The following is a 20,101-nucleotide window of genomic DNA, read 5'->3' on the forward strand; positions in this document are numbered from 1 at the left end:
CTATTAGGATTCATTAGAAGTTCATAACACTGTCTGAAGAGTTGAATATCAGTTCCCCCTTCATGTTCAGTTTGATATATCTGCCAATATTTGTTGAAACATATTGAACGGTTTTTGAGTTAACACCCAGACGAAGTGTCGACTATATTTCCCCGGCATGTAATAGGGGTTGATAGCAATGTGGTTGACGCTTTTTACTAGTCTGATGATCACATGCCATGTTCAGCCGCACATTCTAGCAGTATGTTTGTTCGAAGACCCATCTGCAACAATTCAATGGTTCACTCTTGCATCATGGCATTTTGACCATCTGCCATTATACTGTTTTGTCTCAACTTGCACAGCAGCGTTGCCTACCCATTGGTCAAAACCGGTCACGTGCCATAGGTATATTTTTCTATGTTAAGCTGGACCATGCGTGTCCCTAGCAACAATGTATCTCCTTTGTTTACATTGTTTCTTAACGAACACGCTGTTTTGTATTGCAACATTCCCACTGCAGTAAATACTCTCCAGAAAGAGTTGCAGTCTGTCCACAGAGTAGAAAAATCACTCACTGCGCGTCACTGGGGCCACAGTTTTGCTGAGGTGTCACTTCGGTGCAGCTCAATATTATGGCCGTCATTGACCACAAGAGTGTATACATTTTGTCTCTGCAGATTGGCAGTTCTGAGAAAGAACGTATGGGACTAGCCATCCAGGAAATACTAGCACAAATTCACCCTCTCTTCTCCCATCTTCTACTCTCCCTGTCTAGCTAGTGACCTAAAATGACTCACTTTCTCGCTCGGTCCCGCAGTCCACCATGACACTTCCAAGCGGCGATCATGACCGATGTGTTGACTTTCACCTGAGAGGGGTCAGCGACAAATGCTGTAATTTCTAGACCACAAATGCCACTTCTGTAACAGTGTACCATAAACAGTCTGGCCTACCTTAAGATTTTTTATTATTATATAGCACCACAAACTTTAAAGACACATCATAATACTATTTTATGTAATTGCAAGTGATTTTGTTCTTGAAACAATGCCCTATGACGCTGGCATAGCAACAAGGTTGTCAATCTCAGTGAGTGTGTATAAGTTCCACTGACTGATGTTTCATCTGTACCAGCCATGTCATATCAGAAACCCAACGATGTTGCAAGTTTCCAGTAGTAGTTCCCGGTGGATGCACAATTTTTCACAAGCACCAGTTTTAAAAGTTTTTTTCTCTTTTGACTAATATGCTCATATTTCTTTGTATTAAGAGGTGCTGAGGTGTTATATTTTGTGTATTTATATATTTTGTATTTTTAAATTTAGTAAGAATGACTTACATTGGTCGCATTGCGCGATGTTTTGTTATTCACAGTTTTGGTCAATTAAAATAATCTAAATATATTCTATATTTCAGTTTCAAACATAACCTTTTGGATCAAAGGAATTATAACTGTAAACTAATATACATACATATTTTTGTCATTCATTAATTTGCACCATTACAAGGAAATATTTATTTTTCAAAGTGGTAAGAATTCATTACACTGGATACGTCAGCCATTTTCGTGCCGATTCGGTGAGCATATTCTATTTATTAGAATTATTCCAAGGGTTAGGTTTAGGTTTAGGGTTAGGGTTTAGGGTTAGGGTAAGGGACCTAATCCAATATACATGTACTAGGTAAATGTATGAGTACCAATTGTTTTCCTTTTCCATTTTTAATACTTTAACTCACCCTCGTGCCGTCACCAAACATGCCCATGTCTCACACATTCCTTAGTGCGATCCACATTATCCTTATTCGGTTCCCTACAACACTTTTCTGTCACAAAAGCACACAATGATTTTTATACAAGCACGTCATTCATGTATGCACCATGAAATCAACGTTTGACGTCTGACGCCTGACGTCAACAACCGTTTTCAGTTCGAACCATATTGGCTCATTCAACACAGCATGGTATCTTGTAGATTACGGAATAGGACGATTGTGCCAAATGATATCGGGACCATTCGGCAAATGATATCGGGCACCAAGTCTGCCCGTAACCTTCGTAATTGTCCACAACCAGTTCGACTCTTTCCGTTCATTTCCGTGACGTCACATGGATGACTAGCTAAATTTGCACATTGTGCAACAATGTGGACGTAGCTCAGTCTGTTAACTGTCAGGCTAACAACCCGAATGTCGTGGGTTCGTGTCCGAAGGGTTTTCCGAGACAAACTGGTTGCCTGTCTCACTGACATGTGACCTACAGCTGCTAACGTCCTCACGAGAAATTGTGGTGCTGAATTCTAAAGGTGCTCCAACAGTTCCCACATTCCCAACAGTTGTATCCAAGTGTTTGCCAATTGTCAACATAGAATATTGTGATGGCCATCATGAAATTTGAGAAATTATTTTTTTCAAGTTAAATTGAAAAATTCATAAGATACAAAAGCTTGTAAATGATTAGTCATTGCGAGATATCTTTTTATGTATTTCCCTTTTGTAATTTTTATACTTATTGGCAGTGCAGAAATTATTACCATAATTATCATGTAATTAGTTTTGCGAGTCTATACTAATAATATTGGCAACCTCGTTTTCTCGTAATTCAGTGTTTTGAAATCTCTTTTTGGTAAGAAATCTGTCAAAGATTGTAGCATGTTGTTTCAAGTATTATAATGTATTGCCATTAGTAAAATATCATAAGCTATTGCCATCACATTACGCTATTGGTTTAGAACACAGTTGTACTTTGTAAGAGTCAGTGTCAACAACGTCACCTGTCAAAACGATCTTGTTTACATTTTCAAGCACTTTTGAATTGACCGCACTTTTTTTATATTTCCTTGTTCTAAGCATCCAGTTTCGAAAACTGACTATCAGATATGGATTAATCTTACCATGTCCTTCGACAAACTGTGACATAATCTCTGTGACACTTGTTAATTAGCCATTCTTTGGTGAATTTGTGATCTGGGCCGAGCTACGTGTTTCGGTGACGCCCGCCATTTTAACTTTGTGACAGCCAGCCTATGTCGCAATGGGGTTACTGCTACTTTTGACTCAGATTAGTGTTTTGCATTATAAGTTTACGTAATCTTGTGAATTACGAACAGATGAACCCAGAATTGTATTTGATGATATGTCAGGTCATGTTGCAAAGCCGATGTTAATTCTGACAACGGGAACTATGTGATTCCCACTGTTGTATTCATACGCGATGTTCAGCATTATTATTTATGAACATATTTTCTATAAATACGACTTCCAGTGCTACTGTCAAATTGTAGGAGCGACTGAGTCATGTTGTTAAACATTGTATGTGTCAGATAAGCCCCAATTGCCTCCTGACATCTGTAATCTTCCTCTTTGAATTGTCCATCATAGTTCCCAGTCGACGTTGCTCGCTGTTATTGCGTCCCCCTGAGCAGGCAGCAAGGACGTAGCAGGACGTAGAGAGACACAATTGTTGATCTTATGATATTGGAGGGCATTTAATGAATTAATTACGCATAATTAATTGGTTTTTAAAAATAGTCATTTTCATATCAGATTACCTTCTGAGGTAATGCGTCTTCCCTTTTATTGCAGTGTTTTCATGTTGTGAATAAGAATAAGGACGTAACGGGACGTAATATCTCGTGATTTGATTGGTCTAGAACTGACATGTGACCATTTTCTCGCACCTATAAATATGATGCGATCTAGTTTGGGTCATTCTGACTTTGGCAGTCTACAGGTCAGTCTCAAACTAAGGGCAGATAATTCAGCTCGAAAGTTCCCCTTGTCCTTACAATTATAATAGCTGATGCTATAAATAGACTGCACTTTTCGAACACAGACACAAATTATTATCTTAATAACCACCGAGTTATTCAGATTACCAAGTAATAAAGCCATCACTATATCTACATAACAGTGACTACCACTGAAGCCATAGGTCATACTTTTATTGCCCTAACACTGGTCCATGCACATAAACCTTAAGCTTGAGAGGGATCTACTTAGTGAAAAAGAGCGTTGTGCTGAAAAATATTTATACCCATGAATAAACAGCTATTTATTCATTGAAAAGAAGTGTTTGACTTTTCCTAAAAACAAGACTGACCAGGTTTATTGAAAGGTTGAGTCCCGTCCGCCACAATATCGACATGTCTCAGACTCAGGAAAGCTGTAGTTCGTTCTCGTGTGACATTAAACATGGACACATGGTAACTCATAATACACTATGGGCGTACAGTCTGCACCTGTAATTCACAACAATCATGGTCATCGTATCATTTCACTTAATGAAGGATGTGTGTGGTGTTGTGGGAGTGCGTACACAGTGTATGTGACATGAAAGTCGTAATCAAAAACATGCTTCAAATTATCTCGATACAGCAGGTACATATTTTCCCTTGAGCGTCAGGTTAATTGTTATTTGTTGTTCACGCTGCATTCGTCATAACTGAAATAGTTGAATATTTTACAATACCCATGTCTGAACTGCAGTTAAGCAGTTTACATCCTGAAAACCAATCCACGCAACTAGGTTACAGTGATCTCAAGTGATCTTACACATCTTGCAAGCCTTGATTTCTGAAGGTGAAATCTAACTTCAGTCTTCACATGTGTTACTCAGTTTTAACAAGTTGTAGCACGGGAGCTTTTCTGTGTGATTTCACTATCGACAAATGCACCATCATCAAATATATTTAGCGCCCTTTGCAAAGTGTAAGTATTTCTTATGTCACTGGACCAGTCTATAGTTTTAACAAACGAAAGATATTATGATCACATTTGCATTTGAAATGCATACGGCCCAGTGAAAAGAACATGAAATTTGGTGGACATAATTATGTCAAATAGAAATTAATTCAGTCAAATGGAATAGTCAAAAGACGAATCGTTCACACAAATTTTATGACCTTTTCGAAAGATCATATACCATAATTGACCTTCGAATTGATACAGTGACACCAATTAATTTAAGCTATAAAATGTGTGTTCACAGAACGAAGAGTTTTGTATAGATTTTACAATTTATTATTGGTAAGATGTCCTCCTCTCACACAATCGCATGTTGTTGAATTTCTGTTTGACTTATATTTGTTTTGTTTGTTTTATGTTTTTTTCTAGTGGCATATACTGGGTTGAGAATGACAGAATAATGTACTTGCGGTATGGATGTAAAATCGCTCACAGTTTATTGAATGACTCCTACGCTGTATGGAACCCTACCCTTTACAAGCAAGGTATGTTTCCATAAGGGATAATGAAGGTTTCATAATGACTTGCAAGCATTGTTTTATGTTCTAACATGTTGGCCGTATTAATTTCGTGTCTATATACTTCTGAAGTTCTCATGTTTCCGTGTTGTAGCCAACCACCTGGCTGTTAATTTACACCTCCCCAATATTGTACTCCTTCAAGGGCTGCATTTATGAACACCCGATTTACCTTTCATTATCGTAGGCACCTGTGGCGAGCCACCTCCTCGTGGTGGGTGCTGGGTAACGCCTTGAGTGAGTGAGTCAATATCTAACGTCACACAGTATTTCAGCCATATTGTGACGAGAGCATGTTTGGCATTAGAATGGAATACATATATTGTAGGAACACCTGTCGTCAAAGGACAGTAAAACAAGTAGAATATCATAATTACATTAAAACTGGTGTGGAAAAGTACAAGTAACACAGCACGATTTGGACAATACAATATAAAACACGGGCTAGACATTGCCAACAACTGAAGGTAGATCACCATATCAGGGTCCATAGGCACTTAAAGTACTTTTGCTACCTGCATAGACCCTAGCTGGATTTACACCATCCCTTCAGTCGCCGATGATGGTTGGAAGATTTAGCCAGAATTTAAAATAACAAAAATGCTACGGCTGAAAAGTATGGTTGATCAAAATTGACTCTGAAAATTTGTGTGACTTACGTACCCTCTCAGGAGGACAATAATATTACGTTAATTCAACCTTCTTCCAGGGTACAGCCTCTAACAATTGCAGTTGCTAATTTATATCACCGTGCTAAAAACATTTATCTATGTTCAAAACATATTATTAAAAATTTCTCTAATATTTCTATTTCCTTTAAAAATTCAATGATTAAATCATCATTAGAGTTGTGACGATACGCCCATTCCACGATACGATATGTATCACGATACTGGTAGTCCGATACATACGATACGATACGTATCATGATATCTTGTCCTTGTATACAGAAAAATAAAAGTACTGGAAATAATGTGCTATCATTTCAGGGAAGGTATTCTTCTCCCAAGAAAAATAAAACATGTCATCCTGAAAGGCATTTTATTAAAAATGTTTAGCATGTGTCAGTAAAGTAGTGATTTCCCCCAAAATGGAACAGCAGGGATCAACATTGGCACAACTGGCTTTTTTGCACAGATAGCAAAAATCATGTCCATGGCAATATTTTCTACAAAAATCTAAATAGAAGGGGAGACAGTGTTTTCGTAGACTGCTAAGTATGTAAGTATTGTATTGAATCAATACTCAACAATCGTATCGATGTATCGTATCGTGCGGCTCTTGAATCGCGATAACTTGCGTATCGATTAATCGTCACAACTCTAATCATCATTGACTTTACTAAAAAGAACCTTTGCAGTTTTGACATTGAAATACTTGTCCCTTATGATAGCAAAATCAATACAGTCATGCAAGACATGCTTCACGATGATTCTTTCATCACAAAGGATACAAACGGAGGATCTTCACCTTTCAATAAATGTTCGTGTGCATACCGCTTATGGCCAATGCGACATAGTCGCATAATGACCTCATCAAATCTAGACTGACAACCCAAGAAGGTGTAACCAATATAGGCTTTTATTTCATGTAACTTTATTGTTACCGACCTGGGTGTCCTACTTCTTATGCATAAAACCACGGGTGTAAGTTGTAATGGTAGCTTTGTAATCAGCGTATGGGATCAGAAGTGGTGTCACAGATTTGTTGAGTGCTGCCTTGTCAGAAAAAAATCAGCCACTGTGCTCCCCAGAAATGCCCACGTTGCTGGGTAACCAGCAAAAGACAATGTCGCATTGGCCAGTAGCAAGAGCATTACAGTCAGGTCTCTTTAATCCGACCTCCATTTATCAGACACTTGGCTTACTCCAACACTTTCGTTGGTAACAAATTGAATAAATGTAACTTTGTCTCTTTTATTTAGTCTGACAATTTGATGTGCAACGGACAATGTCGGATTAACAAGACTTGACTGTATAGTTCAATCATTTCTACTAAAAATAGATGTTTACACGATGAGTTTTTTATCGCCTGAAGGCAAGAAAGAGAATCTGAATAGTGCCGCTAATATGGCGTTTGCTTCAGCTGTAAAAATAGAGCTACAGTCTGGTAATCTAGAAGATATTGTTCTGGATCCAATGACAGTGGCACAAGCTGCTGCGCCACCGTCCTTGGACCCATCTGTAAATATGGGTTTGTGATTGCTGTATTTAGTTTTAATTGATTATATTCTTGATTATATTGAAATTCATTAGTTTCTGACTTCTTAAACCATGTAAGACTTAAATCAACTTGTGGCTGCACTAATTGCCAAGGAGGAGAAGAAAGGAAACGCGAGGTTGATATCGTCTCTAGCTCAGTGCCACCACCAGAAAAGAAGAGTTTAACTCTATGCCCAAGAAGCAGAACACGAGAAGATTTCTTAGTGCATAAATCCTCATAGAGGGGATTGAAGACACAGTTAAAAGCAGGGATGTACTTGTTAGAAAAAAACGTTTTGTAATATATTGTACGGATAATTTTATACGGTGTTGTGAAAGAGATGGTATCTGCCTCGACGTAGAGACTGTCTACAGGAGAGGTTCTAAAGGGTCCAAGACAAAGTCTAAGACTTTAGTGGTGGGCAAAATCTAATAGTTTTAAGTTGCTTTTACAGGCTCCACCATATACGATGGACTAATAATCAAGCTTTGAACAGACGAGTGATCTATATAGGTGAAGGAGGGTAGCCTGATCCCCTCCCCATTTTGAGTTGGAAACAATTTTTAGTAAATCCAGCTCCTTCAGGCATTTATTTTTTTAGATATTTAATGTGTGGAAGAAAAGTTAAATGGGAGTCGTAAATTATACCCCAGAACTTGGCCTCCTAGACCACTTTGATGGGAGTGCCATTTAAAAACAGTTCTGAGTAGCTTATATTTTCCACACAAGTGTAGACAATTAGTTTTTGACTGAGAAAATTTAAATCCATTTTCGAGACAACATTTATTTATTTTGTTTTAACACAATTGTAGTTGCCGTCCAATAGTATGCATGTTTTCACCATGACAGGAAATATTAAAATCATCCACGAAAAGCGATCCATCGATTGAATCATTTCTGTTTGTCATGACGTTACATGTAAAAAGAAAAGCTAGCATGAAATATCACATAAACATCGGGTTCAGCTATGCAAGTCGGCACAGGGCTGAATAGTTCTTTTAAAAAAATGGGCTCAAGACGTTCGCTCTGCCAGGCGCTGGCAATTTGAAAGGACGCGAACATGGGAGTTGTCAAGCGCGCTCAATTCAAAGAGAACTGACGGGTACCATCTGTCCATTCAGGGTTGCACACTATACACACAAAGACACCTGAGGGTTGCATAGAACACTGAGGGTACATTGTAAGTATGGTATTTAGTATGATGCTGTCTACAACTGTAGTTGAATTTAGTAATTTCAAAATGTACACTGATATGTTTTGAGTACACATTTGGACTGAGGTGCAACTCTCTCTTCATGTTACATGAGCTAACACAGGTTATGCAATTTGATATGATGAGGTGGAAGTAATTTCTTAAGTCTGTTCTCTATCGGTTTCAATAAGCAGATTCCTGGCCTCTACTTTACTCTCTATGCTTACTCTTGCCTAATGATGTGACTTTTCATGGTGTTGTCTTTATCAGTTTTCTAGATATACTTCTATCCATGTGGGCACCCGTGAATGGCCACCTCCTCGTCGCGGGTGCTGGGTAACGCTGAGAGCCATTCACCCCAGTTGTGGACCCAGGGGATATTTGGTCCACCAACTGGTTTGCCATGGGTTGAGGCCCTGTGTCTGCAGAGAAAGGGATCCTGGTGGTTGAGGGCAATAGGGCACTGTAACCGTGTTCCTTTTGCTCAATACACCACTTTGGCGCTGACTTCGCCTAGACGAGAGGTTGAATGGGCCCAGTTCAACCAATCAGCTGGTCATGCCAAGCCCTGTGCATGGAATATACGTGTATATATCTATATGTCATTGCACAAATTTTATTTGAACTTGCAATTTCGGTCTTGGCCTGTTTGTTCATCTAGCTTTTCTGATTTTGAAATGCATTTTTTGAAGTTCTGAACTTTGCCTAGAGTCTTATGCCCAGAAGGCGTTTGCTCATGGGCCAGTCTGGTGGAATTATTAATCTTTTAATTCTTCTGCTGGAGTATATCTGGATTTCCTTGGTGCTGCAAGCTGTAGGCCCGCTTGCTTTAACATTGTCCTTGTGATACTCCGTTGTGGGTGGGGAGCTCGGATGATGAACCATATTACGCTAACCATGTCCTATGAAATTCCACCCAAAAAAACGTCTACTTGAAAATGACGCTGTTGATACTGACCACAGACCGTCTGCATCGATTGAGTATTGACCGCGTTTCTTTGTGATTTAGAGTCCTGACAAGACATCGTTAAAGCTGAACCCGTTTGCTGTATCCAGGGGTATTCAAGGTATTGCTGGGGATGTATAAAACATTAGATGCTTATGTTCAGGTGCGCTGCTAGTTGAATGCAGTTTTCTAGATATGCTTCTATCCATGTGTATTTCAAACCATTTGTGTTAAAAGCATCGTACTCTGACTGCAGTACTGATGTGAAACTGAAACTGGATACATTTAACAAAAAAAGATTGCCTGTCATTGCGTTTAAATATCAACTTTATCTGAGTTTGGACAGAGCTGAATAATTCTTTACGAAGGGTGAACACAACACATTCGCTGTGCAAAGTGCGGGAGATTTGAAAGGACGGAGTGATGCGAGTTCTCAAGCGCGCTCAATTCAAACCGGGCTGACGGATACTGCCAGTCTGTCTATTCCAAGCAACACACTATACATTCATGAATTCACCACCCTTCACTTTTTGTTTTCTGATGAAAAGGTTTTCTGCCTTTATAAACAACCACCATTCATTCCCTCCTCGCCTTTGGCGAGCGCACGTCACGGTGATCACGTGACTTGTCTCAGCCAATCAACTCCCTTACCTTCCCTCCACCAACCTACCATCTGTTCCCACCTGTAATACTACTAACGGGATCGGGTGGTGAGGCTCCATGACTTGGTTGACACATGTCATTGGTTCCCATTTGCATCGATGCTCATGTTGTTGATCACTGGATTCTGGTCCAGACTCAATTATTTACAGACCACCGCCATATAGCTGGAATATAGCTGATTGCTATGTAAAACTGAACTCACTCACTCACTAATGGTAACTGGAACACACAACTGTAAACATGTGAAACACGTGACTGTAAACTCCAAAACAGTGACTGAAACAGTCAGAAAGGAAATGGTTTCCATGAGTGGGAGAACTAATCTGACCATTTCAGATTAGTGTAAATTAACATATATCGAGCATACACTATCACCTACGTAGGACTTAGTATCTCCTGCGTAGGTGATAGTAAGTCCTACATAGGAGATAATGAGAAGAAAAATTATTTTCACCGTGGCCCTAATACACCTCCTTATGAACCAGAGTCGACGAATAGACATAGCTGTTTCTACTTATTGAATATAATGATATAATATGTCCAGATTAGCGTCAGTAAATATCCAACATATGACCGGGAAATATTATAAACAGTAGTACTGACAGCTGTTTAGGTAACATTACATATCCAGGCTAGCTGAAGGGTAATAATACTGTTGTGTCAGTAAAATTGTGTAAAATTTGTACCTTCCATTCCAGTTCTTGTTTGTTTTTCAGGTAACAGAATACTATGGCAAAGCTACAACAGGTTGCGGACGGCAAACATCAATGGTTCAAATTCCCAAACTTTAGCAACTAATTTCACATCCAGATTTGGCTTTACAGACAAATATTACTTCTATGTGGACAGCAATGCAGTGTATGTATATTTGTGTGTTGAATATTACACGCAGAACTCAGGCACAGGGTGTGAGTTTGTGTGTGGAGGGTGGGGTTGGGTGTGAGGGGGATGAGTGACAACAGAAACATTATGTGCACAGTAGTCCTTTTGGGATTACTTTCCAAATTTGATATTGTCTATGTTTTTGTGTTGCCAACACACAGCAGGCTTGCTTTACAGCGTTTTGGCATGTTTCTTCATACACCAACACTATAAAACATACTTGATAGAAGTTGATTGTGGTGTATTTGGGCTGAGGGGCACCGTATTGGTAAAGGCTTTCGCTCATTATGAATAAGATTCCCCAGATGGGTACAATGTGTGAAACCCATATCTGGTGTCCCCGGTGTGATAGTGGTTGAATTTTGTTAAAGGGGCCGTAAAGTTAGCCTTGCTCACTGTTAGTGTTATACCTCCTCAAAATGCCATGATTATTAGCAGCTGTGTCAGAACGGGCCATTCGAATGTCACGGATTCGAACAACCATATTTCCAGAATGAAACATTAGTATGACGATGGTCTACATTATACAAACTGGAATACCGTGAGTCACCATAACGTGCATACTCTCTGTCTGCACAACCAGGTGCTCACTTTGACGCCATTGGCCTTGACAGTGGTAGGTTACCGCATCGGCAATACCACTGCGGTAAGACGACTGCATGCTTTTTGCATCCAGACCAATCGACCATTTTGGGGTATGTGATTAATCTGTAAAGAATGGCGAGAAGCACCAGACGCTGTAAATCACATTTAAACGATTTTCAAAATATATTGTTGTTACTTTTGTAATAATCCTGAAGCAATTTCTGGAACATGTGTGCACTTTCTCTAGTGCGTCAGTCATGTGGTTATAGCAATATGACTGTCTCATCATGTATATGACTATTGGGTTGGTACAGTCGATATGCTTTTATTGTTAAATCATTTATTGTTATTACATATGACGTATGTGACTATGTTATTACATTATGATTAAGTCAGGATGTTATTGACATAACATTATGACTGTCAGGACAGTATTATCGTGACAAAAAGAATATGCATGTTATTTGGTCAGTATTGTTGTTACATTGTCCCTTAGATCACCATTTCTTTGACAAACCATGTTGGGTCGGGGAATTATACAATTTGGAAATACTGATTCAAATGACACCGAGGACTGTTGTTTTCAGACTGATGCGAGTAAATTCTGATCTGAGTGCTAGGGCAGCTGTATATACTCTGCCAGCCACTGTCACAAGAATACGACTAGTCAACATAACGGATGATCCAAAGCGTGAGTATTGTTTACACCTGAAACCTTGATAGAGTACATAAACGTATGTCTGGTTAACTCATTAAGGCCGAGAGCCGCGTATATATGGCAAATTAATTAGCTTCTCACAGCGAGAGCCGCGTATTGGGGAGTATGAAAAGCACCTCTCTTTCAGCGAGAGCCGTGTATTGGGGGTTTTACATTTTAAATTCGTACTGTACCTATAATTTCAAACAATTAAGTAGTTATGATCAAAGATTAGCTTTTCTTAAGAGAGAGGTTACTTTCTGTGTTAATCAGAACTATTAATGTCTTTTGATAACAATTGCTTGCAATGTCGGGGGCTTATACAGGCAAATGAACACATGTCTGCAAGAAAGGGGATTATGAGATGTTGTTACAGGAGGTAAATGTTTGTTACTCGTCATTGGGAGTGAATACTAAGATACTATGTTTGCACATTGATTGAATTAACGGTGACAAGGTTACAAAACCTTCTTCTAAAATAAATCATTCATTCATTCGTTGTAATAGTTCATATAATGAATCGTAGACATAAATAGCAATACTGTATTACACTCATGTTCGTGTAGATTTGAAATAAACCAAGCTACTAATTTAGACCTAATTCATTTGCGACTATTGATTTTTAAAGTTGACAATAATACATAATAGAATATGAAGTGATAACTCTTGCATCTACTCATAATATACATATATAGTAAACATAAACCATACAAAGGTAACTGGGGTATTTTGTTCATGCTGGTTCATGCTTATTTGAAGTGTGATTTTTCAATGCAATTTACATAAGTATTGTGTAAGAAACGTTTGTATTTAATCTCTGTAATTATCTTATCCTGTATAATGATCACGTGTATCAGATCCATTGTCAATAAAAGGAGGATAATATATCAGTTACGGAAATGATGTGTATAATCATTCAATCAGACAACACTAAATGAGATATATGAACACCTCTTTCAACCTTAAAATAACAGCCTCTGGCCGAATGCATGTCCAGGTAAACTTTTGTCCCATGACAAGTGTAAAGCAAACTAATGCGCTGTTACATCATTGGGCAACCTGTTTTGTGGAGTCACGCCCATTGTCAATCTTCTGAACCTCGTTTGCTTTCAAAACAAATATAAGTATGCCCATCTTCATAAATATTTGGGGAGATTCAACTGCAAGTGTATACATCATAATAAATCAGTATCGTGTAACTCATTTTAATTCTGTAATACATGTGCTTGAATTGTGATATTTATTCGTAACAATGTGCAGATTATATTGAAATGTTCAGCAAGGCATTATGTTTGTACCCGTGAAGGTCCTGGGGTAGAATAGGCCTTCAGCAACCCATGCTTGCCATAAAAGGCGACTATGCTTGTCGTAAGAGGCGACTAAGGGGATCGGGTGGTCAGGCTTGCTGACTTGGTTGACACATGTCATCGGTTCCCAATTGCACAGATCGATGCTCATGTTGTTGATCACTGGATTGTCTGGTCCAGACTCGATTATTTTACAGACCACCGCCATATAGCTGGAATATTGGTGAGTGTGGCGTAAAACTAAACTCACTCACTCACTCACTCACTCACCATTATGTTTGATGTACAAGTAGTGTGCGCAAAATGTATATGCAAATAAATACTATCTCTACTCAATGGTTGGATTGGGTTATCCGGGGTAAAAATAATCGGATTGTAGCACTTTGAGCGCTTTAAAGAAAAATAAACTCATCAAAGTGCCTGTTAGGCCTACATGTACATTTTAGGTATCCTTACGATTGTTCACGATACACAAACGTTTTCATGATAGCTTGAGTTGATAAAACTGAAATCCAGCATATCAGTTGGTCAACGACCAAACCAATAGTCAATCTGTATCCAAGCTGTCTAGTGACCGAACATGCTCTTCAGAAATTTAGCCCACGCCCCATCACCTGTCATTTCCTCTGTGACAGGTATCTCATGATACGATTGGTCATAGATAAGAAATCAGCCACTATATTGAACAGTTGAGATACAAAACGTACTATTCGGGAACTTTGATGACGCCCATCCCATGACCCTTTGTCTCATGTATGTGCAAGGAATAGCATTATACAATATGCATACATGTATGTTCGTGTGATTTGCTGCGTTAAATCTAGATGAACCAAAGTGACAAACTGTGAATCTGTTCCATGTAAGTCACACATTAGCTTATTAGAACTTACCGTAAAATATTCAGTATATACTAGCAACGTATCAGCGAAAACGCTTCTTTCATAGAAGATTATTAGGCATGTGCGTAAATTCTTCTTAACTGCCATTGACATAGATGTTTTGAACAATTTAACCTCACACAGTGATATGAGAGGGACAATTTGTTTAATTATGTCTTACATACAAAGAATACAAACATGTGTTAAGAAAATACACATGCACCAAGATTATTAGGCATGTGTGTAAATTCTTCTTTACTGCCATTGACATAGATGTTTTGAACAATTTAATCTCACACAATGATATGAGAGGGACAATTTGTTTAAGTATGTCTTACATACAAAGAATACAAACATGTGTTAAGAAAATACACACGCCACCAAAAGTCTACAAGAGAAAGCGTAATAAAATTACAAAAAACGTTACATATATGACATGTATTCACACCTGCTTTCTCAACACAAACCTTTACAATGCAATTAAACAATCAGGACTTGCTCGTATGACGAGACAGTTTCCTGTAATCTACGAAACCAGCCAGGGATATCAGGCGTGACTAAGCCCTAATTAGTCTCGCCACAGCCAGCCAGGCAATTTGCACGGGGTTCCAGGTGTTGAGCAGTGAAGTGGCTCTCGGACTTAATGAGTAATGTGCTTGAGCAAATGAGCAAGCTTTTCATGTGGTGATAAAATACATATGTCAAGATAAGCTGTGTCTGAAGATATTGTTTGTCACTTCAGTGTATAACACACTCAGTGTCATCGACAGAGAGAAAACAAATATTTGATTATTGATATCATGGGCAGGTTTAGTAGTATATACAATGGGGGTTTTAAAACACTTTCAAGAAAAGTCTCTACAAAGCCTTATTTACTAAATAAGGCTTTGGTTGGGCCCTTAGCTCTTGCTACTATTACCCCTACTACAAAAAAGTTGGCGGTAATTGTGCCTATGTCACGTTTATATCAATGAAACAGTTTAACGTGAACCGCCTATGATCTCTTTGGTGTTCATAATAAAGGCTTGTTGGGCTTTTTGTATCCCCTGTTCTATGTACTTTTTTTTCTCGTCCTCGCTGAGATTTGGACCGAATATCTTGTTTCATTCCGTTATATTTTGTGAGTTCAGAGAGGATTGAACGAAACTCCTCTTCTGAGATCTTACTATCAGAGAGTGCCGTGGAAATACGCTCACTCACTGTGTTGAGCTTTGCTTCGGCCAGAACCCTGATCTCGTCGTGTTTCAATGCCTTACGATGAAGTCTGCGTGATACTAACTTAAGCGCCAACCCTGCCAACCCTGCCACCCCTGCCGTTATTTCAATACCTAGCACTATAGGTGCGGCCACGATGGTAGCCAACAACCCAACGCCTGCCGCCCCTAGTCCCATGCTGGTTGCCATAAGGGTAGTGTCAGCCCCGTCCACGATATTGAAAGCTCTATTGTACTTCTTACATAGTGCTTTCCGCGTGTCACGGTCTTGTTCTAGTTGGCGTTTCACATCACATAACTGCCTCAAGCGGAACCCATCTACGGTTTCCAGCGTCTTCGCTACTTCCTCTACGACTGGGTACAGACCCATCCTATAATATATATTTTGAAAGATATTTTAATTGGGTTTCAGTTAATACTCTATAAATTAATTTTAAGTCTACAAGTTCTATTCTAGTAGTCAGGGTAATAGGTGAGAGTCTAATAGAATTTTCTGTTGTAATAAAAACCCCACTGAGGTTTATTAAGCGGTTTATAGGACCCGTGGTATCCCGTTGTATAACAATACGACAATATTGGTCTATGTGTTCGTCAAACCAGTGTATTGACACCCCGGGTAAAATTTGGTGTACTCTTGAGGTGTTTTCATTGCCTGAATAGGAAAAGAAGACTTCTATGATGAGTGTGAAAGGGGAGAATATATCAAGACTTATGTTAAAAGAATAATTGATAAATGCTAATTTATTTTTTTGTAAAGTCTTTAACCTATTTTTTTCGGTATCAGTAGTTACTATGAATATACTCTCCGGAATGAAATCCCCGGTCCAGATACCGTTGTTCCTAATCTTAGAGATATATCCCCCCGTATCTGCGTCTATTGTGATATAAGGTGAGGCGAGTGTTAAGTTGATCAGCCATTTGGGCTCTTTTAAATCTGATAACGGCACCAGTCTGTACACGTTGTCTTTGAAGTGTAGGATGTATAATTCATCTTCCTCACCAGGCTGATCGAATCCTTCCGTATCTCCTAAGTCGTTAAGTGTAGTGTTGGGATGACTGGTCATTATTATACTATTACGATATAATTTCCAACTGGTTTTTTGATAATAATTCAGGGGTGAACTTCATACCCATGAAGTGTATGTTGTCAGGCAGGAAGATCTTGGTTAGTGATATCTTGTTTTCCACGATCACGTTGACCCCCTCCAGACTGGTGTTGGAGCCGACACTCACCCGCACGTAAACGTTGCAAACTTGATACTGGTGTCGTTTCACCCACCCGAGTTTGATCCCCTTCACGATCTCGACATCATTCACCGATGGTTCCCCTAGGTAGACTTTGATGATCAGTGTTGAGTTTGCCGGTAGACTCTCTAGTATTTTGACCACGCCTTCGAATTCAGACACCAACTGCAATGCCACGTTTTGTATGGCCGGTTTACTCGATAGCATGTGGGCTGCCATAGTGTTGAGTGGGCTGACGACTACGCTACGTCTCTGAGTTGGGACATAAGCCACGAGCATGGTTCCATTGTTCACGACTTTGTTTAGGTGGTTGTCTTTGTTATCAGTAAACACGTAGGGGGAGCCGAGTCTAATATTGAGAAACCAGTCGTTATCGGGTAACAACACCCACTTGTCATCTTCGGTGAAGACGAGCATATATGGCTTGTTTCGGGCGACGGTAGTGCTCTCAACATCGTCTAAGTCGAACAGTTTACCCCCGAACGATGGGTATATTATCCAGTTATTACCGGTGTTGACAAGGGCGTACTTAGTGTTGATTTTTGCTCTTGTGGTATCTACTATATCACTTAGGGTTCCACCGGAGGGGACTTCAACGCGTTTGTAAATGTTGTTTTTCATTTGCAAGGCATACGATTTACCATCTACTCCGGGAGCGTCGAAACCGCGCGTGTCTCCAAGGTCGGAGATCCCGATATTGACGCATTTTTTCACTCCGGGCCCTTGTGCGCTGGTCATTTTACATGAAGCGTTAAGCTGAGGTATCCTATATTTACAGGATTATGATTTATATCTAACACCGATATTATCAGCTCAGGTATGTTGCCCTGGGTTAATCTCTTATACTGCCGTGGTGAAAACGACTCGGTTCTACCGTCGTTGTATTTCTCAGTTTTCACCGGCACTGCTCTCAGTATAGTGGAAGGGTGACCTCCTTGAATGTTGTACGTTGTGCTCACCTGACCGAGATGAATGTACAGCTCTCGGTACGGTACTAGGTCGGGTAACTTCGTGCCTGTGACGGTTGTTGTTGGTTTTATCTCGTCAGGAGACATACCGAGTATCCTCGCTAATGGTCGGCCGAGCCTCAAGGAGGTTCTTCCGTTGTTGATTAACACCACTGTGCCGTTTGAGTCGTTCATCTTGAGTTCGGCTCCCAGGGGTTTGAAGACCTCGTCGTTTAGAGAGCACACGCTGTAGTAGCCGTCAGTTATTTGGCTGCGAGTTCCACTGACGAACAGCTTATTGTTGCTGGCGTTGATGTTAGTCCATTGCGGTAGGTAGGTGATATCGCAGAGTGCGACTTCGAGTTGACCTGACGTGTTATCGATCGCGTGCGTCAGCTGAACGGCCTCACCGCTCGTTATTCCTGGAAGTGTTATGTACATGTTAGAGTATATATGCTCATTATATAAGAGTTTTAAAATGTTGTTTTACCCTAAACTGGACGTAGATTTCTCCCCCATGAAGATCGTGGTTGCTCCTGGGTTGTATTTCAATGCCCAGCTTTTAGATGTGTTCGATAAGTATAAGCTTTCGGTGACTAACGTCAAGGCAGTCCACGCTTGGTTCAACAACCCTATGCAGTTCTGGCAGAATCAATTAAACTTTGCCGTGTGGTGCGCTACAACGGGGTGTGGTGTGACATTGACCGACACTCGGCGTGGACCGCTGAGTCAGTCTGTGTTCAAGTTCCACGTGTACTACCAGGTCAGACGTATCCTTAAAGAGATCAGCGCCCCCCTCCCACAGGACAAAGCATGGGACGCAACAAACAACCCGTACGATAGACGGGCCTACGAACATATTTGCAATGAATTCGAAATAAACCCGAAGATGGATTGGCGTTTGCCGGGGCTGAACCACGGGTTGGGTATTCCTTACAGCGATGGGCTCTCAGTAAAAGCATTTAACCCTTATCAGGCCAAGCTTTTTATACCCCATAAAGTGCCAAGCCGGGCCTTAGAGGCCCAGCCATCCCCCTTCCTTTGTTGTGATACCAACACTGTAGACATCATGGAAACCCTGAAGAGGCATCTGAAGGCAAATGGGTGAGAATAGCTGTTATCTTTTGTGATGAAATGATTTTCGAAAATACGTTTAGTTGTATTTTAATGGTGGATTTTATTAAAAACTGAACTTTCAGATTTCAAATCTTAATTTTTCTGTCTTCATATACAAGACATAAATGCTTGTGTATTTTCCTGATCTTGGGGTAATTTTCAAAGTTAAACCATGAATATTAACAAATACAATGCTGATTAAAATGGAAAATGACATTATGAATAAATAGTATCAGCTACTAATAACTGTGTCTCAACATTGTTGTCATGCCTGATGTTCATTCTCAATTGCTCTTTCAGTCTTACTGCTTCTCAGGGATTCATACATGTTTTGCTGCACCATGGTGACAGTCGCAAAGCTGTGTACAGAGCTATGTATGGACAGCTGATCGTAAGTATTAATTATTTAATTTTTTGAAAACCACCCATTGGTTCATAATTAGTAAATGACTTATTCAAGATGATGTTATATGTTTCAGTATGGGGGAAAGATAGCGGAACCAGGCACTACTCTTGTGTACCCTGAGGAGATCAGATCTGTTGTTCGAGAGCGTTTCCCAGATCCGTCTGCTGGTACATATGATGCACAGTATAGTGATGACAAGGTATGGCCATTTGATACATGTGACATTTTGTATCCGTTTTTCAAGCAACATTTCGCTCAGTACTAAGTTTTTATTTTATTGTCTTTGTAATTTTGTACTTTTCTCTATTCCAGAGCTCTCGACACCTGACCTTGACGCAGATGGTGGCACATCAGTGGCGTTCTCCTCCAGCATCATGTGCACTGTGCAGAAAACCTACCTCTAAACCCTACTAAGGTAGATCATGTATCAACAGAAGAAATAAAACAACTTGAAACTTGACATGAGTTATTTGTTTATGTATAGCATGTAACTGAACAGGGGTTTTACATGGCAACATTTGTCTCAAACACCGTTCAAAGACTTCTGGAAATTTAAACTAATGCAGTGTTACAGAGTG

General features: G+C 39.7%; 1 protein-coding gene and 1 long non-coding RNA gene across 2 annotated transcripts in view; both read left to right on the top strand.

Moving 5' to 3' along the window:
* LOC137298235 (uncharacterized) overlaps positions 1–20,101 on the top strand; it is a 692,490-nt gene that overhangs the window by 586,729 nt on the left and 85,660 nt on the right. The window contains exons 26-28 of the mRNA XM_067830406.1: positions 5,095–5,210; positions 10,963–11,104; positions 12,301–12,404. Coding sequence (XP_067686507.1) covers positions 5,095–5,210; positions 10,963–11,104; positions 12,301–12,404 — 362 coding nt within the window. The remainder of the gene's footprint in view (positions 1–5,094; positions 5,211–10,962; positions 11,105–12,300; positions 12,405–20,101) is intronic.
* On the top strand, positions 19,435–19,917 carry LOC137298054 (uncharacterized). The gene is made up of 3 exons (XR_010957712.1): positions 19,435–19,508; positions 19,597–19,722; positions 19,836–19,917. It is a non-coding gene; the product is annotated as an uncharacterized lncRNA (long non-coding RNA).

The sequence above is a fragment of the Haliotis asinina genome, chromosome 10 (genome assembly GCF_037392515.1).
Source record: "Haliotis asinina isolate JCU_RB_2024 chromosome 10, JCU_Hal_asi_v2, whole genome shotgun sequence".
Taxonomy (NCBI): domain Eukaryota; kingdom Metazoa; phylum Mollusca; class Gastropoda; order Lepetellida; family Haliotidae; genus Haliotis; species Haliotis asinina.